General features: G+C 37.0%; 3 protein-coding genes across 8 annotated transcripts in view; 2 read left to right on the plus strand and 1 right to left on the minus strand.

Annotated features, from left to right (window-relative positions):
• Window positions 1–46: 46 nt before the first annotated feature.
• Window positions 47–4,936, plus strand: LOC110063297 (synaptotagmin-C-like). The gene is made up of 4 exons (XM_020770265.2): window positions 47–255; window positions 398–1,083; window positions 3,448–3,583; window positions 4,110–4,936. The coding sequence occupies exons 1-4, from the start codon at window positions 252–254 to the stop codon at window positions 4,412–4,414; spliced, it is 1,131 nt and encodes a 376-aa protein (XP_020625924.2). The 5' UTR covers window positions 47–251; the 3' UTR covers window positions 4,415–4,936.
• Window positions 702–27,861, minus strand: part of LOC110063294 (uncharacterized) — a 37,877-nt gene continuing 10,717 nt past the window's right edge. Inside the window, exons 8-31 of one of the 6 annotated variants that reach the window (XR_002298209.2) lie at window positions 23,392–23,559; window positions 22,379–22,531; window positions 21,902–21,981; window positions 20,497–20,605; window positions 20,050–20,117; window positions 19,298–19,361; window positions 18,644–18,681; window positions 18,166–18,237; window positions 16,108–16,258; window positions 15,902–16,003; window positions 15,005–15,085; window positions 14,475–14,525; window positions 12,718–12,791; window positions 12,463–12,556; window positions 11,809–11,891; window positions 11,236–11,389; window positions 10,196–10,282; window positions 9,634–9,664; window positions 9,439–9,508; window positions 7,974–8,051; window positions 7,077–7,145; window positions 6,457–6,507; window positions 1,926–2,106; window positions 702–1,746 (exon numbers count right to left, since the gene is read on the minus strand). Coding sequence is in view for 2 of the 6 variants with exons in the window: in XM_020770262.2 (XP_020625921.1) it covers window positions 2,088–2,106; window positions 6,457–6,507; window positions 7,077–7,145; window positions 7,974–8,051; window positions 9,439–9,508; window positions 9,634–9,664; window positions 10,196–10,282; window positions 11,236–11,389; window positions 11,809–11,891; window positions 12,463–12,556; window positions 12,718–12,791; window positions 14,475–14,525; window positions 15,005–15,085; window positions 15,902–16,003; window positions 16,108–16,258; window positions 18,166–18,237; window positions 18,644–18,681; window positions 19,298–19,361; window positions 20,050–20,117; window positions 20,497–20,605; window positions 21,902–21,981; window positions 22,379–22,531; window positions 23,392–23,559 (1,947 nt within the window). In the remaining 4 variants the exon portion in view is untranslated. Of the gene's footprint in view, window positions 2,107–4,993; window positions 5,745–6,456; window positions 6,508–7,076; window positions 7,146–7,252; window positions 7,372–7,973; window positions 8,052–9,438; window positions 9,509–9,633; window positions 9,665–10,195; window positions 10,283–11,235; window positions 11,390–11,808; window positions 11,892–12,462; window positions 12,557–12,717; window positions 12,792–14,474; window positions 14,526–15,004; window positions 15,086–15,901; window positions 16,004–16,107; window positions 16,259–18,165; window positions 18,238–18,643; window positions 18,682–19,297; window positions 19,362–20,049; window positions 20,118–20,496; window positions 20,606–21,901; window positions 21,982–22,378; window positions 22,532–23,391; window positions 23,560–27,861 lie in introns of those variants that run through there. The other 5 variants (XR_016209164.1, XR_002298210.2, XM_020770262.2 and 2 more) reach the window with 5 other exon arrangements.
• LOC149108203 (uncharacterized) lies at window positions 23,681–24,651 on the plus strand. Its single transcript, XM_089296096.1, has 2 exons — window positions 23,681–24,056; window positions 24,395–24,651. Exons 1-2 carry the CDS (start codon window positions 23,681–23,683, stop codon window positions 24,589–24,591), a joined length of 573 nt encoding a protein of 190 aa, XP_089152222.1. The 3' UTR covers window positions 24,592–24,651.

A 27,861-nucleotide genomic window follows, 5' to 3' on the forward strand; every position in this document is an offset into this window, starting at 1 on the left:
CGTCTTTAGCATTCATGAATATTGTTCAGCTCAAACAGGGTCAAGTCCGTGACCCGTGGAGAATAAAAAAGTTGATCTCAATTGTCTGGACCAATAAACAGAGGAGAAGGAAACACGAATTTACACGTTGATATAATACTCTACCCTAACAAGATTGCAACTACTCATAATATGAAGACGAAATACGGGCGGGAAGAAAAGATTCATTGACGCAAGAGAATTTGAGCGGTTTCAAAAATCAGCTGATTGCAATGAGTGAGTACAGTCGGATGAATCCGGCAGATGTATGATACTATTTAATTAATTCACTTCTAATTGATTAGTGAACTGAAACATCATGTAGAGTGTGCCACAACAGTCACTGTGTTACGCTAGTGACAGTTCTTTGTTCTTCTAGGTCTCGTTGTTTTGATTCTGGCTGTTTGCGGTGGGATCGTTTCTGCGAGTATCGCAATATTTGTGTGCGTTTTCGCGTTCCGCAACAGGGGCCAGAAGGCTGCAAGGACTAAGAAGAATAGCAGCTCCAAAGCGAAGCACGAATTGGAACCAATTCTGCCACCGGATAGAATAAGTTCAGAGTCGGAGGGAGACACAAACAAGGGAAATGTGTCTCCTTGCCCATCTTGTAGGAAGATCTCAACATTTTACAGTCCATGCGAGTGTGACATGGTTTCCGCTCAAAACTTAGAGGCGAAACCATGTCAGGTGCAGTTTTCACTTTATTATAACTTTCACGATTCTCATTTATTTATTAACATTATCTGCGCGCTGAACGTTCCGCTACGATGGTATGGAAAACACCCGCCGACACAAGTGCGATTTCAACTTCTTCCAGACGATTCCAACGTTTACCGCACGGAAATCAAAAGCAATACAGGCGAGCCAATTTTTAACGAGACATTCGAGTTTATTGGATATTCAGAAAACGAGCTAATGGAGTTGACTCTTCGCCTGGGACTGTACGCGTTTGATAAGTTCAGCAGAGGAAAAATGATAGGCTTCACAGATTTGCGTTTTGATTTGGAGAAATTTCATCCTAGCGAGCCAACCATAATATGGAGAAACTTATTACCTAAATCCCAGGTATGATATTTCCCATACTTTCCTAGAAGGTTTAAATTTCTGTAATAAGAACTAAGAAGGAAGGCTTAAACAAGGTTGTGACCCAGCTTGGAGTAGCATAAAATGTCGGCTATCGTCGGTAATTTGCAGTAAAGCTAAGTGCACCTTGCCTCCATGATTTTGAGATTTCGTCGGAGCACAAAAAATCGAGGATTTAATCGAATTCAAAACTCACAGGAGTATTTCAAATTACAAGTAGGTTTGTTTTAGCGGAAAAAAAATTGGAGGTTAGGTGCACTTTAATATATAGATTCATAGAATTAACTTTACCAGTCAAGTATATTACGAACACTATTTACGAAAACAATGCGGTTTAAGTACCCGTAAAAGTTCTTTGGTTCTACTTCCTTAATCATTGAACTGCAACATTAGAAGCGCATTGGTCAATGTATCAGCGAGTTTCAAATTACTATACGAATTTGCAACATCAGGCTCAAGGGTTAAGGTAAAGGAAACAGTTCATCACACGGGGAATCTTAAGAATTCTGATAACGTATTTTAAGCGACATAGCTGGTTTGCGAAAGTTAAGATGTCGAAGATCGCTGTATACAACTGGTCAGTCACCCCTCTGGTTTTGAATTATCCTTTGCTTCTGAACCGAATAACTGGGACATCATGTTTCTCTAGAAGATATCAAAAAAACGGTGAGCAGCAAAGCTAAGGGAATGAAGAAAAGAATTGGTAATATTGCCTCAACAAAATTCTTAGATCTAAAATCGAGAGAAATGTCAAAAACAAGAAGCAAATATAAGGAAAATATCAGCTGCTAGGTGTTTGAGGGTTGATCCTAACCAGTATTTACCGTATTTATCAGCTCAGGCGGCTTACTGGACTCTCTAATGTCTCGGTGTTGATGCTGACAGCCTTCCAGTCATGTTTTCAGTTGCGCATCTGTCAGTGAACTTAGTTCTTAGCGGAGATTTAGAATTGCGCATGCCAATGGTAACATTCACTTGACCTCTCCTTAGACACGTTGAAACAATCTGCATGGAAGAAAAAAACGTTTAAGGGTGACAAACTCAAAGCCTATTCTTTCAAAATCATTTCACGGTGAAAAATTTTGCAAGGATAAACAAGCCTGGGGCAAATATCTTGTGTATATGACTGGCGCCACTGAACGTTATCAACCTCGATACAATATTGAAACTTTAAATAGCAGGTAACTGATATCTAACGCTGAGACGATTCGGCTATTAGTGACTTCTTTTAGGATTAATATTTTAAAGGATTTGAGCAAACAATTGTATCAAACACTTAGCCATGTCGTTGTTCTAATTTGCAAATAATTCAACCTGCTGAGATAAAAAGAGCGCCAATGGTTAAAATATAGCCCATAAAAATGTTTTGCTGTAACATTTTTCCGCAGAACACGGTCGATTTTCAAATCAGTCTATCGTGACTATCTTGCGAATTGGTTAATACGTAGTTAACCTTGGTAAACAAATCTGAGGTTGAGTGTAGTCTGAACAGCTGGAAGCATTTCGCGGGAGAGCTTTAATTTGTTTCAGGGGCGGGGACGAATTTCTGTCAAATGCAGGCTGCGAAATACAAATCTTTCTTTGGGAAGGACTGTAGTAGTTGGGGAGAACTTGAGAAAATAAAAAAGGAGGAAAACTGAGACAGAAACAAAAAAAATTAGCAATGCCCAAGTAAAAAGTTGTAAAATACATTAAGATAAATTTGAAGAACGACTGTTAACAAATATCGAGCTTATCCTGCAATTTTGTTGAGAAAATACAAGTCTGCCTCTATGCAACTAAATATGTTGTGCATTGCTGTTATTGTGTGTTATGTTATGTTATGTTACGTTACGTTATGTTATGTTATTTTATTTTATGTTATCGGTGGTTGTGTTATGTTACGTTACGTTATGTTGTGTTACAATTGCCGTACGTATATGTTCCATTTCCAGCTAAATTGGAATCGAGTTTCGTTAGCCCGATCGATCGCGGTAAGGATATAGCTGAGGACATTGAATTTTCCATTCGGTCATGCCTAATTCACAAAGTAAACTGCAAATTAACCGATTGTTTCTCATCTCTCAAAGAGAAGAGGTGAAATGTTTTAGAATCGTTAGTCACATTTGGCTGGGAGACCTAGTGATCAGTGTTTTAACGTTCCTTCAAACCGTGGTTCTCAGCTTGAAGAAAACACAATTCTTAGCCTGAACAAGAATGTCAGACAAATGCTAATATATGTAACTTCTCGTGCTTCAATAACTTCGCACTAGAATTTGGTGTGATCATATTTAGTGTGAAAACTAGTTGAGTTTCTGTATTAGACTGATTTATATTTAGGTAATTCATCTTTTCATTTGACTTCAGACAAGAGGACGTTCTCTTAGCTTTTCAAGAGGAGAAATCCACATTTCACTCCGCTATGAAGCAAAAAGACAAAGACTGAACGTTATTATCTTGAAAGCTACGAATCTAATGAAGACCAGCAAGTTTCTTAATATTGGTAAGTCAAACAAAATACTCCATCTGAAAACTTACTAAGTACCCTGGCCAAGTTGAAGATATTACGCAATTTGTTGAAGCGAGAACAATTAAAATTGCGCTTTAGCTCTTAAGGGATGTGTAAGTGTAAGTAAGTAAGCATTTTATTTACCGAAGGTAGCACCTAATAGTGTACAACACTGATAAACTTGTGGTCATCAATCTAAAGTGCTTGCTATTGGTAGTGCAACAGAAGTTTTCAATTTGAAGTCACAACCTTGAGCATGCGCAACTCATTGTAAAACTCCTTTAACAGTTTCATTGCATTTATACTATAATCATAACGGTAATGCATTTGTGCTGTTATGTTAACAGAAGTGGATCATTATTTTAAGGTTTCTTTCACTAATATTATGTGTTTGGGTATTTAACTTTTCGAAGTCTTGCTCATCATAGTACACGAAGTCAGATCATCCGTTGCACTGATTGATCAGACTGCTACACACTTAATTGTTTGACGTCATAATGGCATTTTTGTTTTTTTACAGCACCGTACGTCTGTGTGAACCTGAATGCAAATGAAGCACTACTGGAAACCAGGCAAACCAAGAAAACTCGAGGGGTGAATCCTGTGTGGAATCAGGGTTTCTTGTTTGATGTGGACGGTGACACCGTTGATGAATACTCGATCACGATCAGGATCATGAACCACGACCTTCTCACTTCGGACGAGGTCATCGGTGAAATAACAATTGGATCTCAGTGCGAGGGGAGTGGAAAGGAGCACTGGGACGAGACAATGAGGAAACGATATACGAGAAGAGAGGTGGCAATGACACACATTCTGTCGTGAGCAAACGGACAGTCCTAAAATAACAATGGATTGTCAAACAGTCAACGGCTTAGATGTCCTGTAGTCATCCAGTAACATTAGAAAAGCCACGCAGGCTTTCGGTGGGATTTCTCTTTGTCGCATTATTGGAGATTACTAATATGGCATATCCACAACGGTCAAACAGCGGGCACTGCGTACGCGTAGTTTCCGCCGGCAAAATGCCACTCAGCGTCTCAAATCTCCCATATTCTCCAGTTTCAACTCAAATGCTAAGCTGTGTAAGCTGCAAATTCATACAGAATAGAATGAATGTCATCGACTTAACTTAAGGGCTCGTAATTTGATTTACTACTGCTCGTTTTGTAACGTTTTCTTACAACAGTCGTGTAAATTTTCGCTTCAAATTCTCACAAACTTGGAGGACTCGAAAACAGGAGGTGGTGTTGAATTTTCGCGTTTGACCGTTGTGTTCATATGCGGCCGCATACATGTCATCAATGTACCAACTGTGCACCAGTAATAAAGGATATGTGGCTGATATATTGACGTATTGAACTAAAAAAGTTAAACTCTAGAGTAGCAAAAAATCTTGAAACATTGTAACTACAGAAATAAATGTTTAATAATATGTATATAACAATATACGTCTTTACAATTATTTACAAGGATTATATTACAAGTTTTGTACGTAATGAAAATAAATAAATTCAGTACATAAATATCAAAACACACTTTTATATTCAATATTCCAAAATAGATGTATTCTTATTTAAAAATACAAGTGCCGATAACAACACGTGTAAGAGGAAAGATCTTACTGAACTATCAGTAACGTCTCCTTTGCGGTCATTAACGTTACAAGAAACGCTATGTGACAAATAATATAACGGCTATTATTTGAAAGTCCAGGAAAATATTATCTTAGGGTAATACGACCTGTTATTTATTAACGCGCACAGTTCACTGTGCGCGCTGTTAAGCCACCCGCTGTCAATGGAAAAAATTGGAACTCTTCCAGAACTTCTACGAGGATTTGCCGAAAACGACATTTGTTCAGATTTTGCACACGCCGCTCAGGAATATGACACACGCGGGCTTTGGAAAGACTGGGCTTGACGTGAAACAAACTGAACTAACACACATACTTTGACCGCGTAAGAGACCTCGTTGTTATTCCAGTAAAATGTACGCTTTCTTTAATGCTGCCAGTTCAAGGTGACTTCTTCACCTTTTGAGATACCTTACATAAAGCCCATTACAATCACTACAATTATACGACATATTTCTGCCTTCGTTCTGTCATAGTGTGTTTCACAAATCTTAAGGTATCCTTCATTGCTGGGAGAGGCTGAAAAACAGAAGGATCTTTTAATGAGAATGCTTGCGTTTACAAGGCCGCCTTGGAAGTGACGTCCTGTGAACCCTCCTTCATGGTTCGTCCCTGCGCAACCACCGCCGTAGTGCGTCACGAGTGCTAAACCCTGTGAAAGTCCCTAGCGAAACATCCACTTGGACATCGAAAACGCATGTGCAGTCGGACCCCTTAAACGTTCCTTTTTTTATATAAGACAAGCTTATTTTACCCTCATGCCTCGCTTTTGAAGTAGAAACTAAATTCCCATGAATAGCACTAAAGTAGAAAGGAATATGGACATGAAAAGAAAGTGAAGGTGCCAACCGTTTGAAAGAAATTTAGTGTAAGCTAGGCTTAATGGAGAATTTCTAGTTGCTGAAGCAGACGTGCATAAGAACTATTCTAGAATTTTATTTGAAAGTTGCGAGATCAAACAGAATGTACCATGACTGGTCCCACAGGAAATAACGAGCTTTGTTTTTCCCCGTTTCCGCCTCGGGAACAATAGGGTTATTGGGAAAACAGTCTTTGGTACCAATCATTAATTCCTTAACAAGGGAATCTCTAACGAGAGCAATTATCGGGTCTACTGGCTGTAACTTGTAAGGGGGAAAGATAAGTCATGAGACAATTTGGTAAGATAGTTTTGCATTGACCAAAACAAGCAGATGAAGATACAAGTGTGCTACAATCTGAGCGCACTAACCTATTGGGCATCTCTTGGATAGAAGGTGACATCATACCAACACTCTTGCTCCTGAAAACGAAAGTGTTCGCCACACCATAAATACTCAAATTAGCGCTTTGCCTCATTTTATGAGTATCAATTAGCTTTCACTTGGTATTAGTTACATCGCATCAAGAGTTACATTCATTTGAAAACTCTGCCCCACGTTACTTCGTATCCTAATAGTGCCAAACTACATATGCTGATCAGACAAATGTTCTAAAGTTCATTATCGAAAAAACTTAAAAACAAAAACAGACAAACAAATAAATCACGACTCAATAGCTTTCACTTATATGGCCAGACAGTGTTTCGTCCACAAACTCGTAATACACAATGCAAGGTTTCGATTACTTGTTGTTCGACTACTTCGATTACTTGTTATAAAATAGGATGACCCACCTCCCCCCCATGAGCAGCTGAAAATTGAACGACCCCACTCCTTACCAAGGACTCAAAAACTGATGACCAACTTCCTCTCTACTCCTGCCCATCCCCCAATACTTTTTGACCAGTCCCTGACATAAACTTTTCATTTCTCCAAGCTTACTCTAGTGTTATGTACGTATCACGTTTTTTATTCTTCCTTGACAAGTTACCTCATTCGCAAAGACGTTTTGTTTTCTCTTCTCCTTGGACTCAAAGCCGAATCAACCTGTACAGCTTTTCTAGGAGAGAATTAAAAAATGTTAATGTAAATTGCGCACAAACCCAGTGAAGGACACGAGCAAAGCGATAGTGATGATGACGGTGTAATGAGTATATGTGCGGGTACCTTTCAATTACGGTGCGATGGACAATTGTGATTCACGTACATAACGTCTACAGTGCACTGGTTGTGACGTACAGTGGTGTTAAGTTACCGTGCATGGCTTTTATTCAAGCTGACGAGGTCTACGATAGATGGAGACATATCAACAGATAACGTATTCAATAAATTAGATGCATACTCACATAGAGCCGTTTTCAATTGAGTGTCATAAAACCAAAACCAAAGTAATAACTCTTGCCAATCACAAAGCACACAGACAGTGAACCAACCAAAAATACATGTAGATGACGCCAAGCGCGGGAAACTCTAGCCAATCACAGAGGACACAGACAGTGAACCAATCAGAAATACAAGTAGCTGACGCCAAGCGTGGGAAACTCTAGCCAATCATAGAGGACACAGACAGTGAACCAATCAAAAATGCAAGTAGCTGACGCCAAGCGCGGGAAAACGTGTGTGAACAAAATGAGATTGATTTTGGTTTTACTTCCGATTGGATGAAAAAGTGGCGCGAGTACGATCGTAAAGCGTAGTGATACAAAAGCAATTACTCCTCGATACTCAAATGAAAACTACTCTATTCTCATTCGCAAATGCGATACTAAAGGAGACACAAGGTGACTGTAACATGACGTCCTGGCCCAATGGTGAAGACACAAGAAAATTAATTTGTCAGTCTTTTTTCTCGATGATCAACGTGTAACAAGGTAGGATCTTCACTCACTCTTCAGCTGCTGTCCTCATTCTACACAGCTCTTCCACCTGGTTACGAAGTTCATCTCGTTCACATTCCAGATTTTTACTGCAAACAAGACATTTGAAAGACAAAAACACAAACTTAATCACGCGTTACGATTTGCAACAGGCACTAATATTAGTCGACTGGACTAATATTATAACTAGGGTATCTAAAAGATAGTAATGCTGCGGCACATTCTGTTGATAGTGACATATTTAACGCCGTGATTCATCTATCTGCGCGTTTCAAGACTTGAATGAACTGTTATTTCTCAAAGTAGTGTCAAATCGTGGTGTCACTTAAAATCTGTCCTTGTATGCATCAACTTCATGCATGATGATGCATCGATGGCGAGGTGTGACAAAGGATCGAGACAAAAAAGAACATTGTGATCTGAAGTATGTTTGGACATAAAACGAAACACATCAGCCTCCCCTTTACCAGATCGCGAAAATCGAAAGATGTGGAAATTGTAGGAGCAGAAATCTAACTTATAAATTCTGTACTGGTACGCATTAAATATCTCTAGAACTTGACAGACTGTGTCGAGATCGTGTTCATCGCGATGTGTGAAAATGCTCAAGCTTTAGCTTAAATTCATGTTTCGATGAAAAGGAATAGATTGCAGCATTTATGAAATCAGCGTGTTACACGGTTTTCGTTTGTTTTAATTATTCTACAGGCTTTAGTAACGACGATTTCTCTTCATTTAAGAATTCGGCGAAGGAGGCGAGACTGCTAAGAAATGACATACTAAGATTAAGATGTCACAATTAATCGTCCAGATTTACAAACTTTCACATACTGCATAGCAAGAGTTGTGAAAGTCAAGCACGATCTCCTTCACATCGCTTTACAGGTAAATCAGAGCAAACTTTCTCAGTGGAATCCACGCGAAAAAGGACGACGGCTTGACGAGTATGACATCCTCGTGTTGTTCGTGGCGCAATGCACTCCAGTAAAAGTGGCGCAGTGCAGTCTGGTTAACTGCAATGCATTCTGGTAAAAAGTGATGAATTCGAGAATTCGTACCCCCTTCTATATATTCTTCTTAAATCCTGATTATGTTGCTGCTCGCTCGCTCCGCTCGCTCCGCAGCAATAACATTCAGTATTTATCCTAAAAAATCGTGCCGAGTATCACCTAATTCCAGCAGGCCAAGTTGGTTACAATATGATGATAGTCCACAAGGTTGAACAGCATACCGGTAATTAGCTTTTATTCAACGAATTGTCGACGAATCACATATTTGCAGTTTAATAATATGCTGTCGTACTGTGCCTTGAAAGAGGTTGGACCAGTCTCCCTAAACACACCTCTAAGTGAATATCGCAGGATATCTGTCATGTACGGACACGTGTCAAGGAATTCCAGTGTCATATATGGGTATCTTGGCAATTTGTTGAATTCACACTGGAACAATATATGAAAACAACTGATAATGGCTCACCTTTTAACTTCAAGTGCAACCTTCTGAGCTGTTAATCGGGTGACTTCCATTTCGAGTTTGGGCTTTGCTCCTAACAAAGGAGTTGTGTAATTTATGGAAGGAAACAAGGACATTCAATTGAGTTTTTGCCACTTCGTTGATTTCACAAAATCCAGTGATCTTTTAGAAGCATTAAATAAAAGCTAATAAACTTACCAGACAATTGTTGACCATCTCCACTCTGCGCCTAGAATGACATGAGGGCAATTAGTGAGTCAAATCACAAGACAAAACTCTATTTCTGGTAGTTTCTCTGCATGTTTGTTTGTCATTCTAGTGGAACGCGATAACGGAGGTGTCCAATCAAACTGAACTGTCCTGTCTAAATTGGACGCTCTCATTCATCGAATTTACCGATTAATTAGCTACAGCCCATAGCAGCGTAACTTAATCAGTTTGGAAACAGCAAATAAATGATTGTTCGATTGATTGATACCGTGGTCAATACTGAAGTACGAGCAGTTATAGTCTCTCTTTTCCATTAGTCCGTTGACGCGCAAAAGAGGCGCGAGTAAAAATGGCCACACCAACATTAGTGAATGAGATACTCATCGAGCAATCTGCAGGTACATAAAGTGATCTGTGGTAATCAAGAAGCATTAAGTCTTCCAGTGTTGTCACCCAACACCCAAGCTTACAAACAAGGACCTAGAAAACCAATCAAATTGAAGCCAAATGATACATTAAATAGAGGAGAACAACAGCACACGATACTAACTTGTAACAAATGGTTTTCCTTTTCAAACTTGGTTCTTTCCCTTTCCAGCTCTCTCTCAATCTCTTCTTCAAAGGCCTCCCTCAGTTGCTAAAAAAGACAAGTTTCTTGTTCAAATACAGTCGAACCTTTCGTACGCGACCACCCAAAATGTCAAGCCTTGGTGGTCGCTTACGAGAGCTTAGACCATATTGGGTCAAAATTTTGCCTCATCAGCATATGATAACTGCAGAGACTAACCCCATGTTTTTAATGTTTTGTTCATTTCGAGAAAAAATCCGGTGCTTCCCACTGAAAAATTTCCGTCTCTTATACTACCCAGGAATGCGATAATGTTACAACACCTTATTATCCAATTTACCCTCTATTAACTGCCAAGCGGTCGCTTAAGGCAGGTTAAAAACAAAAGAAAATTTCAAACTTTTGGCTCTTAAAGTGGTCGCGGTCGCTTACGAGAGGTGGTCGCTTACAAGAGGTTGAAAATATAGTGATTTGACTTGGAAAAGTTTTGGTATTTTGGAAAACCGGTCGCTGAGAAGAGGTGGTCGCAACCGGAGGTTTGACTGTATAGTTCAAATATTTGTGATGTAAATTACTTGAGTAATCCTTTCCTAGGTATATGTTCCCCAATTAGCTGGGGAACGTTTCGCCTCTGTTACGAAATCTGTTAAGATTATAAAGGTCAATCAGTAAAGTTCTTGATTATTGTGCCGGAGAGTTTTACTTCAGCAAGCGTGACAAGATCTTTGGCTTTGAATAAACCCTCACATCCTAGGTTAGATGTGACAAAATTATTATCCTCTCATTACCTTTACTACAGAGAATGTTTAGAAGCTGAAGTTCGGTGTTAACACTTTGTTGAGACTGCAAACATCCGATTTTTTTATTGAATGGATATCTCTCTCCAGTCCAACTCGAAATTTTCACGCTATTTCCAGATCCCGGGCTCTCGCTAAAATATTGTGCTATTTTTCAGTTTCGTTTGGACAAGTGAACAGGGTATTGCTGGGAACTCGAGCAATCACTCACTACAAATGTCGTACCTGCATTCCACTCAGTAGGTCTTGGGAGTCTTGTAGAGCCGAGTCCCTCTCGACTGTTAACTCATCCACTCTTCTACTAAGATGAGCATTTCTAGCCGTCAGCTTGCTGACCTCACTACACTTTGAGTGGGAATTTCCTGGATACTCGCGAATCCTACAAGGCAAGAAATATATGTAATTACTGAATTAACAATCAATTTGAATTCGTAAATTTTGCTTTTTCAGTGGAAGGGAGGATATCTGAGATTAGTCAGGGAACTTTGAGTCAAGCATATGTAGAACGCGCCTATGAACAACAAACTCAAATTACACATGGATTCTAATCAGAATTCAACGCAGGCCATGTTTGTAGGAGTCAAGTGATTATCCACCCGTGCCACCCCCTCCCCCGCCCTTCTCGCTCGATCCCAGGAATAGAGAAAGGAAAGTGATACATGTATATCGATGATCCAGTTGTTCTTTGCATTCTTCATCTCCGATGATACTTACGATATGCAAGCCACAAACCTAAAGGTCAGAATTTGATGGCAACACTTGTTCATACTTATAAGTCAGGCATTGTAGATCTCTTACTTGTTAATATCGCCATCAGAGCTCCTTCTTTTTAGCTCGTGGGTTTTGTTCTTGACTGTTGATGTCTTCAGGGAGTTACATTTCTGAAATTAAATATCATCACCATAACTAAAAGAAATCTAACCTTAACCATAAAGTAGTTAAGGTTGTCATGAACGCTGTCTCGGATTGAGTTCTGGTACATTAATGCTGCATTGTGGCCGTAAAATTATACACTACATGACACTGGTAAGGTGAAGAGAAACGATGATTAACGATCAATGTAAACATCTTCACGTAAAAGCTTAGAACAATCATGTCTGATATATATCAAACACGAGAGCCCGCGTTCAGCACATTTCCAAATATCAAGAAGAGAGTTCAAAACACGACGCAGAGCAAAATATTTTTGACGAACTTCCAGGTGTTTGGGTAAACACTGTCTTGAGTGTTCTCAGTCAAAACTAAAACTAAGGAGAAAGCGAAGAAAATGTAATCGTTAATATGTATGCATATTAAGAGCAGAAAAACATTTTCTTTCATTTAAACTCGATAACTTATTTAAGAGTTTCAGAAGTTTTGATTCCTTCACAAATGAGTTTACATAGACAATACCTCTACCATGTCCCCTTACATAGATATGGCATTATTTCGTTTTAATTTCGAAATTGTTACCTGCTGGTTTAAAGAGGAAAGTGCAGCTTCAAGCTCAATGATCTCGTCGCACCTCTGTGTTAACTCATCTCTAAGAGTGGAAATCATTTGGCTTCTATGAGATACAAGTCACATGATGTTTGCTACAGTTAGTCTCTTCACCTTCTAATGTCAGTTAAGGGACGCTGAGGACAGCAACGACAGGGATAACGAGTACTTCAATTGCATTTGTATTATATGCCACCATTAAAAACCAACTGTATATTTAGTTCTAACCTGCTAGATGTGTTTGCAGTGAGGTCGGCATAATCTTTGCGTAACTTCATTAACTCCTCAGCCCATGTCTGTGACTAGAAATATTTATAAAACGATATTAATTAGTACCACAATCTTTCCTTTCAGTCCTTGAACAAACGTCTTTGAACATCTTTTTGCACTGGTGTAAGCTTCTCTTCTAATGCAAAGTGAGCTCACAAATCACTTACGTGAGAAGGTGGAGACCCCGTGTAAAGATAACTTACAATTGCAAATAGCTATCAACAATACCAAAATATTAAACCTTTTGCACTAGTGTAAGGTTCTTTTAGGAAAGCGTAAACAGCTCACAAATAGCCAAAGAAGAAGATGGATGCCCTACGCTAAGACAATCAACAGATAGTTATCACCAAATATCCCATTGTCCAGAACACAGACACCCTTTCTTTGAGTACCCAGTAACGATATAGTTATACGGTATCTTACTTCTATTAGGGTAAAATATGATCAGCTAAAGTTAAAGAGAAAGAAGAACATTTAAGTTCATATTAGAGTTAAAAGGATTTTTTCAAGTTCAGTCTTATCAAATTAACCACTAGTTTAAAATCTAATAAGCACTGAGTTAAAGTTGAGTCGGTTAATGTTAATTAAAGGTGTTAGAAAAGGAATAACACTATTGTATCACACTGTTAAAAAGGAAAAGCCTTTATTTTAGTTTTTACACTGATGAGTTAGGAGTTTAATGGTTCAAAATTAAGTTGAATTAAAAAGAAGCAATAGTTTAATGACAAGCTACATTATAAACGTGCTGTTTGTTTATGTCGATTTTTTTAAGGACCTTGATATCTCGATAGCAAAAGAAAATCTTGAAAAAACAAACAAGACACTTAAAACAGATATTGTTTAATAGGCTTTTTAATGAATTATATTTAAGATATTTCACCTTTAGTAATAAAGTCAGTTATTTTCTTTATCAGCTTCTCATTCATGCCATTGTTCTCTTGAAACAAAACCTTTTCACGACAAGTTTTAAAAAACAACAGAAAACATAAAATAAATACTTAGACAAATAAATTAAGTTTTAAAAACGCTCGCCTCTCCTATTTTATGCAAAGAGTCTGCGTCAGCAGATTATTAGGCTAGGCCTGCTCAATAAATACCCAAACGATGGAATATCTATTTTAATTGTTTTAAACATATGTGCAATTTGAAATTGAAAAGAACAGTTTCGCTTTGATAGAAAGTTATCATTTCGCAATTCTAGTTAAGGATTCCACCTCACAAACTAATTTATTGGTAACTACTAAAACATACCTTGTACAATTTCAGTTAACTGTGTTTAAGATGACAATGTTATATAAGTTGATTGCTGTAATCAGGGGATTCGATACAAATTTCAATAAAATCGCTGTTGTTGTCACCGAGGGATACGCTAACATAAAAGTCATAGGGAGACTGTGCAACAGGGTTGGTCTGTTACTTAATAAGACCATACTTTAGATTTGCTTGGCTTCATACTCTAAAGGTTATTTTTGGGTTTCACTCTTGCATATTTGTTATGGAAAATGTCTTTGTATTCATAGAGTTGGAATCTTTTTTGGCGGGTTGCGGGGCGGGGGGGGGGGGGAACGGTGGGGGCATGGAAAGTCGAGGACGTGGTTTAGTTCTTACATAAGTAATTTAGTGTGTTTGTGCCTATTGATTACACATATCTTTAGAAACGTTATGATAATGAGACTTGCTACTAGTAAAGCTAGCTTTGTTAGTAACCACAGTACCTGTTCACGTTCATGCTGTAACTCCTGTGACTGCTCCTCAAGCTCTTTCTCCTAATGAAAGATTCATGCAAGTCATTATCAATGAGATAAATGACTAAGGAAAAAATAACATCACACCCAGGAACTTCATGCTCTTCGATGGGAATTTGATGACATATTCTAGTTCACTTGTGATGATAAAGGAGACAAGGTCAACAGCGACACATTGTCGTCTGAGGATGTGATCATCTGAGCTCAAACATGTCCACCATCTGACAAGAACCAAACCAAACCCAACAGCTGCAGCTTCCCTCAGTCTAGATAGGCATCCAGCCATCCGAGCTGGAGCTCACACTTACAGTTCATTTATGCAATTTGTTTAATTTGTCTCCTGACCACACTTTGGACAGTTCATCTGTACAACACGCCAGAAGGAACTGAGTTTCTTGAAGGGAAAGTGCTTTAATTAAGACATACCAAATAATTTCATAACGCAATTCAGTGCCACCTTTTCATAACGGCCAGTCAGCTTAAAACTGTGTCTTAGTTACCTTGATTTCAAGCATGTCCCATACTTTACTGAGTTCTGACTTGACAGTCTTCAGTTCAAGACAAACTTCATCAAAAGGTTCCTTTTAAATGCCAATGAAAGTATAAATGGACATGTTAGTTGGTAATTTAACAACCTTTCCAAAGGCGAATGTAACACTCTGACATTCTAGATTTTGCTATGCTGGTAATCTTGGTGGAGATTGACATTTCAATGAAATTTTGGTTACTCTGAAGATATCACTCTGAGTCCCAGATGAATTTAGGCATCTGGACCAAAGCTCTTTTCAAAGGACAGTTTCTGGATCATTGTCAAAAGTTGTAAACAAAGAAGTAGGAGATTGCCATGACCAGCAATCACAAACTTTGTCAGACTGAAAAGTGGAAATCTAGTTCTTCTTCAGAACTAAAACTACTCATCATGTATTTCCAACAATTGACGGATTTTGCTAACGTGTTTACATCCTTGTTGCCTCCCAGTTCAGATCATGTGATGATTCATTTGGGAGATTACAATACATTATTGTGCAATTTGTCACACGCAACTGATTGCGTGGGAGTATATACAAACAGGACAATACAAGTAACCTCCCAAATGAGTCAATTAGCTAGGCCAGGGCTGGCCTAGCTAATGCCAAAATTGACAACTACATTGACTCGCAATAATATATTGAATGTAACTACCAGTATAGAATACATACATGTATGGAGAGGGGCACTTGCATATGGTTTTCCATGTTTCAGCTGAGATTTTGAGCTCTTGATCGATATTTGTTAAGTTATTTAGTTGCAATTGAAACCACTACACATTTTTCATCCTTTGTTTTGTGGAGGTCCCTAATCCCTTGGAAATAAATACCTTCCACAGATGTTTACAGTATGTGTTCAGAATTACATACCTTCATTTCGTCCTTGACCTTCTTTACTGCCTCTTCTTTCTCTAGTTCCAGTTTCTTTTTGACACTGGCTATGCTCTGATTTTCTGTATTTTTCACAGCAAGCTAAAATAAATCGAAACATAACTTCAGTCTAACTTCTGTTCAACTAATTGTTCATCAAAACACCCACTCCAAGCTGGAATAAGACAGTGTGACAACAATGATACCTTGCTGTTTAATTCACTTCTAAGTTGAGTGTTTTCTGAACTGAGCTCTGCTTGTGTCATTTCCAGTTCACTCCGTTGGATAGCCCACACTTCCTTTTCTTTGCACAGCTTGTTCAGTTCAGATATCAGTACAGTTTTCTCAGATTCTAACCTGTTTAACATATGAACAAGATTTCTTCAGTCTGTCAGTAAGTAACAATGAAGAAGTAAGGCCAAAGAGTCAAACTCCAACTGCATCTTTAACTGTCATACTTTCAGGATTTTCTGAAGGACACTGAGATGTATCTAAGCTGAAAACTAAGGGGGGTTAATGCACATCCCAACTAATGCACATCTAATGGGTCTAATGCACATCCCAACGGCCAGTTTTGAGCCAGTTAATCAATGACTCACGAATGGTGTATAAAACCCTATTTTTTATTATCTATTATTGATTTTTATGTGGGCCACAAAACTTGATCCCTACTGCGGGCATTGTTGGTCTGTTTCTGTTTGGTTTCCAATTTAGTGATATATTTTGATTATGTTATATATTATTTTTTATGCTACAAAAAGTATTTTTCCAACACCACCTGAAAACAGGTGTCATATTACAGCACTACCCGCCTCCCCCCATAACGGCCACTTCACTACAAACGCCCCTTTCCTCTGTTTCCAAGGTGGCCATTGCGGAGAGGTTCAACAACTGTAGTGCCCTGACAAAAAATGTTCCATATCGTGACCTCAGGCTAAAGCTTAAATCTCTAGTTAATTTTAATGAATTCAGCTTTAAGATAACGTCTGCATCCACTTGTAATTTTAGAAAAGATGACTTTGTATATACTTAAAAACTTATTCTAACAATCTCTTATTGTATATATCGCTGACTTAAGTTCAAACGTTTTTTCTGTAAATACCCCTAGTTTTTAGTTTTTAGTTACTTAGCGATTAGTTAATTGCAAACGACCCCACAAGCTCATGTAACTTTAATACTCATCGTTTTAAATAAAGGTTATCTATCTATCTATCTATCTATCTATCTATCTATCTATCTATCTATCTATCTATCTATCTATCTATCTATCTATCTATCTATCTATCTATCTATCTATCTATCTATCTATCTATCTATCTATCTATCTATCTATCTATCTATCTATCTATCTATCTATCTATCTATCTATCTATCTATCTATCTATCTATCTATCTATCTATCTATCTATCTATCTATCTATCTATCTATCTATCTATCTATCTATCTATCTATCTATCTATCTATCTATCTATCTATCTATCTATCTATCTATCTATCTATCTATCTATCTATCTATCTATCTATCTATCTATCTATCTATCTATCTATCTATCTATCTATCTATCTATCTATCTATCTATCTATCTATCTATCTATCTATCTATCTATCTATCTATCTATCTATCTATCTATCTATCTATCTATCTATCTATCTATCTATCTATCTATCTATCTATCTATCTATCTATCTATCTATCTATCTATCTATCTATCTATCTATCTATCTATCTATCTATCTATCTATCTATCTATCTATCTATCTATCTATCTATCTATCTATCTATCTATCTATCTATCTATCTATCTATCTATCTATCTATCTATCTATCTATCTATCTATCTATCTATCTATCTATCTATCTATCTATCTATCTATCTATCTATCTATCTATCTATCTATCTATCTATCTATCTATCTATCTATCTATCTATCAGAAAATGAAATCTTTCGTGGGGCTCACGTGATTCTAGTAAAGTCAAGGAAAATTTCAATGAATATTTTGCTGCTTTTGAAACTCACAAGAAAACATTAATTTTAATGCGAGATATTTGACTACAGGGCACAATTTCACCTCGGCTTGATTTTAAGCTGTGCATGCTTATAATGCAGGGTTTGAATGAAGTTCATCCATTTGCTGTTTTGTAGGTCAAACTAGCATGAATTACTTGAATAAAGTACTTCCCGCTGTCTACAGATCATATATGAGGTTTACAGTAGCTGCCGATGAGTTTAGTCAAAGTAATTTCCAACAAAAAATTTCACCTTGTTACAGTTTCCTTAATTTTGTCCACCTCCTCTTGCAAGAAATGAATGCTAGCACTTTGATCACCGTTACTGCAAACAACAAGAATCAATGAAACAGAATTTAATTTTCTTCCCTCTATATAAATCTACGTGTTATAATATTTTTCACAGACGAGTTGTCAACCAGTACAGGAGGCATGGAAAACAAGAAGTGTGGGAGAGGGAGTAGAGAAAGCGCATTTTCATTAAAACATTTGCTGATCAAATGGAAAGAGACTGCAAAACACTCCGTATTATAGCCCAAGTTTGTTTTTGTACGTTTTTATTCAGTTCTCTTGACCTGAGACAGAGTATCATTGATGAGTCAACCCTACAAAAAAATATTTCAAAGAATATGTAACTTATTTCTGACAATCTCCTAAACAACAAACAAGAAATATAAAAAGTTATCGGCCTTATTGTAAACATTTTCTGAACCACAACAGGCACATCTTACCTTTCAGCAGCTGAAGCTGATAAATCTTTCAACTGATTCTAAAAGAGAATCAACAATGTCACAAGACAAATACTGCTTGAAGAGGTTCACAAGACTAAGGTCCTGCCAAAACTATTTTAAAGTTTTAAAACAGCTTGTTCACTCTGAAAACTCATCAAATGTTTTCTGTCCACACTTCGTTGGAAAAATTTAAAAACACAACAATATCTGACAGCACAAACGCTTGAGTACAAGGGTTAATCACATGATTGTTGTACCATCATCGTTTTCAAAAAGCTGTGTTCTCATAATGTTTTCTGTTCACACTAAAATGCAAAGCCAACGTTTCCAAATTCTTCCAGTTAGAAGAGTGTTTTCGAAAAGCTCTGTTTTCAGAGGACAATTTCTCCAGATTGGTGTAGACGGTGGGCCTAACCGTAGAAATAAAGCTGCATTTTCAAATTCTCCAGCATAGTGTGGTCAGGGCCTGAATGACAAATCAGCAAATATATAGCTGTACAAAAGCATTTCCCAACAGTATATCTCTCTTTAATGACAAACAAAATGGGTTCAAATTTGGTTTGGTTTCTGCTCATTGCAGGTAGCACGCACTTTTTCTTTGTTACAAGATGCACTTGCCATGAGATCTTCCTACAAATACTGGCAAGTAGTTACCTTAAGCAGCTCCATTTCTTCTTTTTGATGCTCCAGCTGTTTCTGAAGTTCCTCATTCTTTTTACTGCATAACAAATCAAAGTCACATAACTATCCGGATATACCATATACAGCAATGTTATATGTATTTAGTTGACTGGGAGTAATCAAGACTAAAATCTCTCGCAGCATTGTGTCTTGATTCTGTCTTCCATCTAATTGGTAATAATCTTCTCTGTTTTGCAATTAATCAAATTCTTGGATATAATAGTCTTGCGTTACAATGATGCCAGCCAACAGCTATTATTTTATAACAGGCAGTCATTTTACATTTCTTTAATGTCTTTTTGGGACTACTTTTTGCCATGTTTCTCTGGCTAATAACCTCAGACAATTTACATTGACATTTTTCGCCACAAGCAATGCACATAATTATACTCTTTCTTGGACTAAAACTTCAAGGAGTTTTCAAAGACATTCCAGGACACAATTCCAATTTTTCAAGTACTCCAAGCACTAAAAAAAAAATTAGAATGTGACTCTAGATGCTCAGGTTTAAGGGATAACTGCAGGATTTGCTCAAGTTGACATCTTTTGTAGTTCTTTCACTATGTGGAAAGAGTCAAACAACTAGCTTCAAGGTTTTAAGGACTCAGTGTACTTTAAATCATGGACTTTCATGGCCTTGAATTTTGATTGTAAAATTCAAGGACTTTCAAGGTATGTGGGAAACCTGTACGTACATACTACATGTAGAGCAAAACATGAAATACCTGATCATGGTTAAACTGTGTTTCAAGGTTTCATTTTCTGTTTTTAGCTCTTTACACTTGGACACTTGCTAGAGAATGCCAAAAATCAAAGTTAGCTATATTTATATCTGCAGCAGCAAAATCTAAAATAATCTGTTATGCTCATAACAATCAAAAGACACTGTCTGGAATCTTAATAATATTTGCCATAGTCTCAATATGTTGTTTTCAACTGTCATCCATTATAAAACTTTATTCCTTCAAAGCACTTAGACATTTTTCATTGTCGTTGACATGCAGAGCTAAAGACATCAAGGCAAAGATTGATGGACTGGTGATGACTGTCAGACAGACTGTTGGTTAACCTATGTAGAATGACAACCCAGATTTCTATCTCGAAGTAAAACATGAAGAAACTGTGTTGTAAGATCAATATGTGCTGAAAGGCTCCAAGACCCAGTCTCTAACCAGTTTAGTTAACGTCTCTTCTCGCATCTTCATCAACTGTAGTTGTTTCTCTTTTTCTTCTGTTTCCTTGTTCAATATTCTGTTGGTTTCTTGGAGAGATGCAACTTGGCTGCGAGTATTAATAAAAATTGAAAAAGATTCTCAAAAGTGCTAAAATAGTGTTAAGGAAAAACTGAACTGAGAGTTAGTGGAATCTGAATGTCATTTATCTGTATGTACATTATGCCCCGTTATTTGCAATCATGTTATATGCAATGAACGAAAGAAAGACATTACAGACAACTGACCAACAATTTACCTGCTATTAATTTTTAAGGTTTCAAGTAGCTTACATGCAGTTTCCTTCTTTAGAGTCTCTTCAAATTGGCAACGTGACAGTTGTACCATCATCCTCAGCTCGTAATCTTGGCGTTATTTTTGATAAGTGTTTTAACTTTGAGGAACACATAAAATCAATTTGCAAGTCTTCTCATTATCACATAAGAAATATCGCCAAAATCAGAAAGTACATTGACAAGGAAAGGGCTAAAATTGTTGTTCATGCCTTTGTTACTGCGAAATTAGATAGCTGCAATTCACTGCTATATGGTCTTCCAAAACATCTACTTTCAAGATTACAATCTATTCAAAATACAGCAGCTCAAGTTGTTACACGTACTAGGAAATTTGATCATATCACCCCTGTCCTAAAACAGCTCCACTGGTTACCTGTTTGCTACCGTATAATTTTTAAAATTCTCCTACTGGTCTACAAAGCTCTCAATGGAACAGCGCCTTACTACATCAGTGAATTACTTAAGTACAACACCTCTCAACGGAAATTAAGATCGTCCTCTCAACACCTTCTGGCGACCCCGAAAGCTAGACTGAAAACATATGGAGAGAGAGCATTTGCTGTGGCAGCACCGAGACTATGGAACTCGATCCCACTTGAACTAAGATCCAGTAGTTCGATTGACATTTTTAAACGGCATTTAAAAACATATCTTTTTAAACAAGCTTTTTAACTCTTTTAATTTTTAGATCATTTTTTAATTTTTTTTTTCCCCTCCCCTTTTTTAGCTTTTTAAATATTTTTTTTATTTAATGTAAAGCGCCATGGACAAATAGTGGATTGGCACTATATAAATATTTTATTATTATATAAATATTTTATTATCATTATTATTATTATTATTATTATTATTATTATTATTATTATTATTATTATTATTATTATTATTATTAGTTCAGCAATACCCTGGTATAATAGAGGAACCTGGTTTGAATCCTACTGCAGTCTTGATTTTTTTTTTGCTAAAAAGTAATTTCCCAGTAAATTGTTCACCACATGTGATGGCCATTAATTTTCGTTGTTTCATACTTACAACATTTCTACCGGTATTTAGTTTAATGTTAAAAATACCTTCTTAAGTTTTCACAATGGCTTTCAGCACTTTCAATCTTCAACAGAAGCCTTCCATTCTGACTTTTCTCATTTACCACCTACAAGGAAATTCAAAATTGTCAATCATTTCAGCTCCAGCCAGGGCTGAAAATAACGGCCGGCTATTTGCCAATGCTGGCCTGAATGAGGATGGACTGGTCAAACTTCCATGTCATCAGTCATGTGGACCAATCACATTAATTTTGTGAATGGAAAAAATGTCCCATGACTTAACTAAGATACATATGTAAAATCACATCATTCTATTTTAAATGTTTTATGACTTACATTCTGACAATAAAATATTTCAAACCACTAGGAAATTTGATTAACAATAAATCATTTTACAACCATTAACTTTTGATCCATACTTAATAATGATCTTAGTTTGGGACTGGAAAAGAAAGAGGAGGAGATGAAAACTAAATCTAGTAAACTAGTACACAGTAATGCCACCTCTTCAATGTTGCCTGTTGGGTTTTCAGGTCTACACTGATCCAGTTCCAGGCTCATATCTTTTGATCTTTGCTCCACAGAATTAGTGAACTCTTCAAGCTTCTGAAATGCTTCCTTAACATTTGATGACTCTTCTCTAAGGAGATCGTTAACCTAGAAGGAATACAATACATTTGTGTTACAGATGGACAGATTGACAAATGGATGAATGGACACAAACAGAAGACCTAATGACTGGTGGGTTGGCTGGTTTGAAGGGTAGATATACTCATAAAACAGCCTCTGCAAACTTTCTCAAGAAACAGGTGGTTATGGGAAAAAGGCAACTCTTTACAAGAGTACAGGATGACATAAGATGGCACTAATCTCACTCAGCTGGAATAGTCATAGTTTGCAAAAGCAGTTACTGTGTGTTAATGACTGAAGTTGGTTAGGCCTTATTTGTGAGCACATAATTGTCAACTTTGACTGACCAAACATTACGAGTTGCAGGAGAAATGTATGGGGCCAAAATAATTATTGCTGGTGACATAGAGTTAAAATATAATACTATGCGGTCAACAACTTTGTTTTTGTTAGTGTGCTAGTTAGGGAGTCAAAGAAAGTTGTAAATGTCTCCTCTATACTGTATGCATCAACTTCATTCAATGATTTTTATTTGTCTTCTTGTATGTAAGGTGTGATTAATAAAATCGAGAAGGGTAATTTTTAAATTAATTTTGGAACAGTTTCTGGCTCCAAAAACTTACCAATTTCTTCGAAGGCCAATTGTTTGAAAAGCTATTTTTATTCCTAAAATATAAATGGACCATTTCCGAGTTGCCTTTTGCCTCTGTGTCAAAACAAGTCTTCGTGCAAGTCCATTCAATATGAAAATGAGTTTCCCCTAAAGGTTCTTTTTCAAGCAAATCAAACTCAGTTTAATATGAAAGGTTTTGCATGAGGACTCGTTTTGAAACAGAGGCACAAGGTAACTCAGAAATGGCCTGTTAAACAAAACAGTAAATCTTAACCATTTTCAGGCAAAGTCTATCCTGAATTTCCCTTTGTAGCCTATGGTCCTGCTCTGCTTTTTCTTTCAGTAACCTTTCCTGTTCGTTTACAAGGTTGTTGTAGTTCCGCTGTCGATGAAGGATTTCCTCTTCCAGAACACTCACTTTCCCATACTGGATGTCTCGCTCCTGCAAAATTCATAAAAATTAGTATAATTATAGTTGATTGGGTCGAGCGGTCACTGTGAATGGACGTGCTTTGCTGAGCTCCGCGATACAGGAGGTTTTTTCAAGATGAAAATAACCCAGTATGGGTAAACCAACAAGGAGAAAGAAGAGAAAAGCCAGCAGTGGTTCAAATAGCAATACTTCACCAAAGCAAGAGACGAAACGCAACAATTCAGGCGAGGTCAGCTTCCTGACCAAGTCATTCATGGCGGCACAAATTGAACAAGACGAAACGAGTTCGACTTCTTCTGACACGTGGAGGGTACTCATGCGAATAGAGGACAACACCAACAACCTGATTAATGATTTTAAGGCTTTGCAATGTAATTACAATGAACTTCGGGCGTCCCTTGAATTTTTGCAAGCCAAGATTGATGATCTTTCCAAAAGCAATTCAGCTCTGCAAACTAAAATGGATGCAATGGAAAAGAATAACTTTGTACTGCAAGAAAAAATGAGTAACATGGAAAGAAAACTTCAAGAAGGCCTAATGAAGAATGTACAACTGGAAGAAAAAAATCCACGAATTGAACACAAAACACGACGATCTTGAACAATACACCAGAAAATACAATCTGGAAATTGGTGGAATCCAAGTGGTGCATGGTGAGGATCTTGAGGACATTGTCATCAAATTGGCATGAAGCATTGATACAGACGTAGGATCTGAAGACATTGACATTGTCCACCGCTTCAAAAAAGGTGATCTTCAACTAAATCCAATAATCGTTCGCTTTAATAACTATTACAGTAAGGTCATCGGAAATTATGCAAGTTAAATGTTGACACATTTCAGGTGCTGAAAGTCGAATTTACATAAATGAAAATCTAACTGCCCAAAGAGCTCCTTTATTCAAGAAAGTTCGCGACAAAAAACAGTTACGTAAAGGATGGAAAGTATGGACCACTGATGGAAAAATTTTTGTTAAACCCGATTTATCTTTAGACTATGTAATCAGGATCAACAACGTCGAAGATCTGGAAAAACTGTAGGTGTTTCCTCTCTTCTCTTCCCAATGGAACTACTTTAGCAAATCTCTTTTGTTCAACAGAACTGTCCCATATAATTACAATATACTATTGTAATTTACCTCTCATTATGCAGACCTCTTTGTTTGATTGCTGTTCCCAGGAGAGGCTTTTTTTGAAAATAGCTTTTGTTTATTTGTTTATACTGTTCTTATAAATTATCTGTGTATGTGAATTATCTGTGTACGTGTTGTGTTGTTCTTTGTCTTTTTTTCTTTTTTACCTTTTTTCGCTGCTACAATTGTGTCGATACTAAGTTGAACAATCCGATAATACCCAACCTTTGTCACTTACTTGTTTTAGATTATGGCTAACCGTGTTAAGATAATATCTTTGAATGTAAGGGGGTTATGAAATCAAGTCAAGAGAAGATCACTCTTTTCATATGTTAAGAATCAAAAAAGCAACTTTGTACTGTCTTCAGGAAACTTTTCCAGGGAAGACGACGAGAAGATACGGTCTGCCAAATGGGGAGGACAAATTATATTTCCATATGGCTCTGAACACTCTAGAGGTGTATGTATGCTTCTAAGCATAAACTCTGGATTTTCTCTTGGTACTGTGCACACTGACCGAAACAGAAGATATATAATTGCAAAAGGCAACATAGGTGACAAACAGCTTTTTGTTACCATTATTTATTCTCCAAATAAAGGTACGGAACAAGAGCTATTTATCAGAAGTCTAGGTGCCAATCTGATCTTGAAAACTGATATTATGAAGATAATTATAACAGGCAATTGGAATGGTTCTCTGTTCCCAAATTTGGCAGCCTTCGGTGGAAAGAAACAAACTACAGAAACTCTATTATCGATCTTATGGAAGAATTAGACCTAGTTGACATATATCGTAAGCTTCATCCAAACACCAAAGCCTTTACGTACGAGTTGAAAAGTTTAAAGCTTAATTCTAGGATTGACTACTTTCTTGTCTCCAATACAATAGCCATAAACGCAAAAAGAGCAGAGATCCAACCATCCATCGCACCTGACCTCAAAGCAATTTTCTTGTCTTTTGAAATCCAAGGGGAATTTAAAAGGGATGCGGGATCGTGGAAATTCAATCATCAATAATTATTATTAGAAGACCAAGACTACATAAATCTTATCAACACACTTTACCCCAAAATTCTGGATAAATACAAAGATGTTAGAAGTGAAAAGCTTCTTTGGAAAATGATTAAAATGGAAATTTGCTCTAAAACCATTCAATACTCCAAAAATAAAAGATTAATTTTAAAAAGACAGGAAATTGAACTGCAGGAAGAAATCCAAAAGTTAGACCAGCAAATATGTGACAATCAATATTTCAATCAAAACTTATTGAATAACTACAAATTAGCTAAGAAAGAATTAAAAGATATGTACGATTCAAAAGGAAAAGAGGCTATGTTTAGATCCAAAGCAAGATGGTTTGAGCAAGGAGAGAAGCCAGCAAAATATTTCTTCAACCTGGAGAAACAGAATTACGATAGAAAGATAGTTAAGGAGCTTAAGGATGAGAACGATTAAATACTTACCAATTTCAAGGAGGTAAACAAGAAAATTGAAGACCACTTCTCTAAAATTGTCCAAAGTGGTAATGTTCAAAGAGTAACCTTTAACCAGTTTGCAAAAGACGTAGAGATTCCAAGGTTAACTAACGAAGAACAAATTGAGATGGAAAATGATCTTACAATGGAGGAAATTAAGAGACTTATAACACTCTTTCAGAGAAACAAAATGCCGAGCGACAACGGTTTTTCAGTTGAATTTTATGAAGTCTTTTTAGACCTGCTTGGAGGAAATCTTCTGGATTGCTACAATGAAGCCTTCCATGAAAACCAACTCTCAATCTCGCAAAGAAGAGGAGTCATTTCCCTCTTACCAAAAAGTGAGGAAAACTTGAATGAAATAGCATGCTGGCACCCAATAACCCTTCTTGATGTCGACTATAAAATTCTCGCTAGGATGATAGCGACGCGCATCGAACCCTCACTTCTGTCTTTAATTCATTCCGATCAAACTGGCTTTATAAAAGAAAGGTACATCGGACAGAACATCCGCCTCTTAGATGACCTAATAAACTTTACCGGTGCTAACAAAATCCCTGGAATTCTTCTTTTTATAGACTTCGAAAAAACCTTTGATACTGTTGGAAATCACCAGTTCACCCAACACTAGTCTTGTCTCAAATCTTTTATTTGTCACAAAGCTCACCAAAAATCTCAACCGTCACCGAACAGGTTGGTTTTCTACTCTGAATTACAGATCATTCCTTATTGTAAATGTATTCTATGTTCACGTGATCAACTTGTCGCTCAAGCTTAGTTACATTAATCTGTTTGGTTGTTGATTACTGTCATGGTCCTTGTCATGATATGAATTTCCATTTTTGTCACCCACCTATGAGTAGTGCAGCCATGAATCTTTAACAGATACTTAACAATGGAGTTTTCTCCATCAAGCCTTAGAAATCCTCAAGATCAGAAAGTGGGTCTCAATTCTCTACAACGATATCGAAAGTGAAGTGATGAACGGCGGGTACATGACAAATTATTTTAAAGTCACTAGAGGTGTACGGCAAGGATGTCTGTTAAGTCCCTTTTTATTTGTACTTGCAGTGGAAATTCTGGCACTAAAACTCCGCCATGATCTGGACTGTAAGGGTATCATACTACCTAACTCGCGTGAAGCAAGATTGATGCAATTTGCAGACGATACAACTGTGATTTGGAGAAAGAAGGACATAACAATTAATCAAAAAACACTGTTTTGGAAAACTTGGTTCAAGAGTGGAATTTGTTTTGTGCAAGACCTCTTAAATAAAGACAGAAAATTCTTATCTCTTGGTGAATTCAATGAAAAATTTGGTTTGAAAGTCAATTACCTGCAATACTTTCAAATTATTGCTGCTATACCAAGTTCACTGAAGCGAAATGCAAAGCAAACCCCAATCTCCAGTGAATGCCTTTTTTAACTCCTGATCTGCTCTACTTATCCGAAGATAATACTCTACCCTTGTCTAAAATGCGCTGTTAACACTATTATAAACTATTTAATGAGGGTTCTGTGTCGGAACCTACTGGAATAAAAAAATGGAAAGAAAATTTTCCAAACAGTTTTCTTGACTGGAGAAGCAATTTTACCAAGATATATCACATTACTAAAGATAACAAGCTTAGGCAACTTTTATTTAAAGTATTACACAGGATAATCATTACCAATATTGCAACCGATGACCATTGCAATTTCT

This window comes from Orbicella faveolata, unplaced genomic scaffold, assembly GCF_042242905.1.
Source record: "Orbicella faveolata isolate gen_17 unplaced genomic scaffold, um_ofav_v1 contig_26, whole genome shotgun sequence".
Lineage (NCBI taxonomy): Eukaryota > Metazoa > Cnidaria > Anthozoa > Scleractinia > Merulinidae > Orbicella > Orbicella faveolata.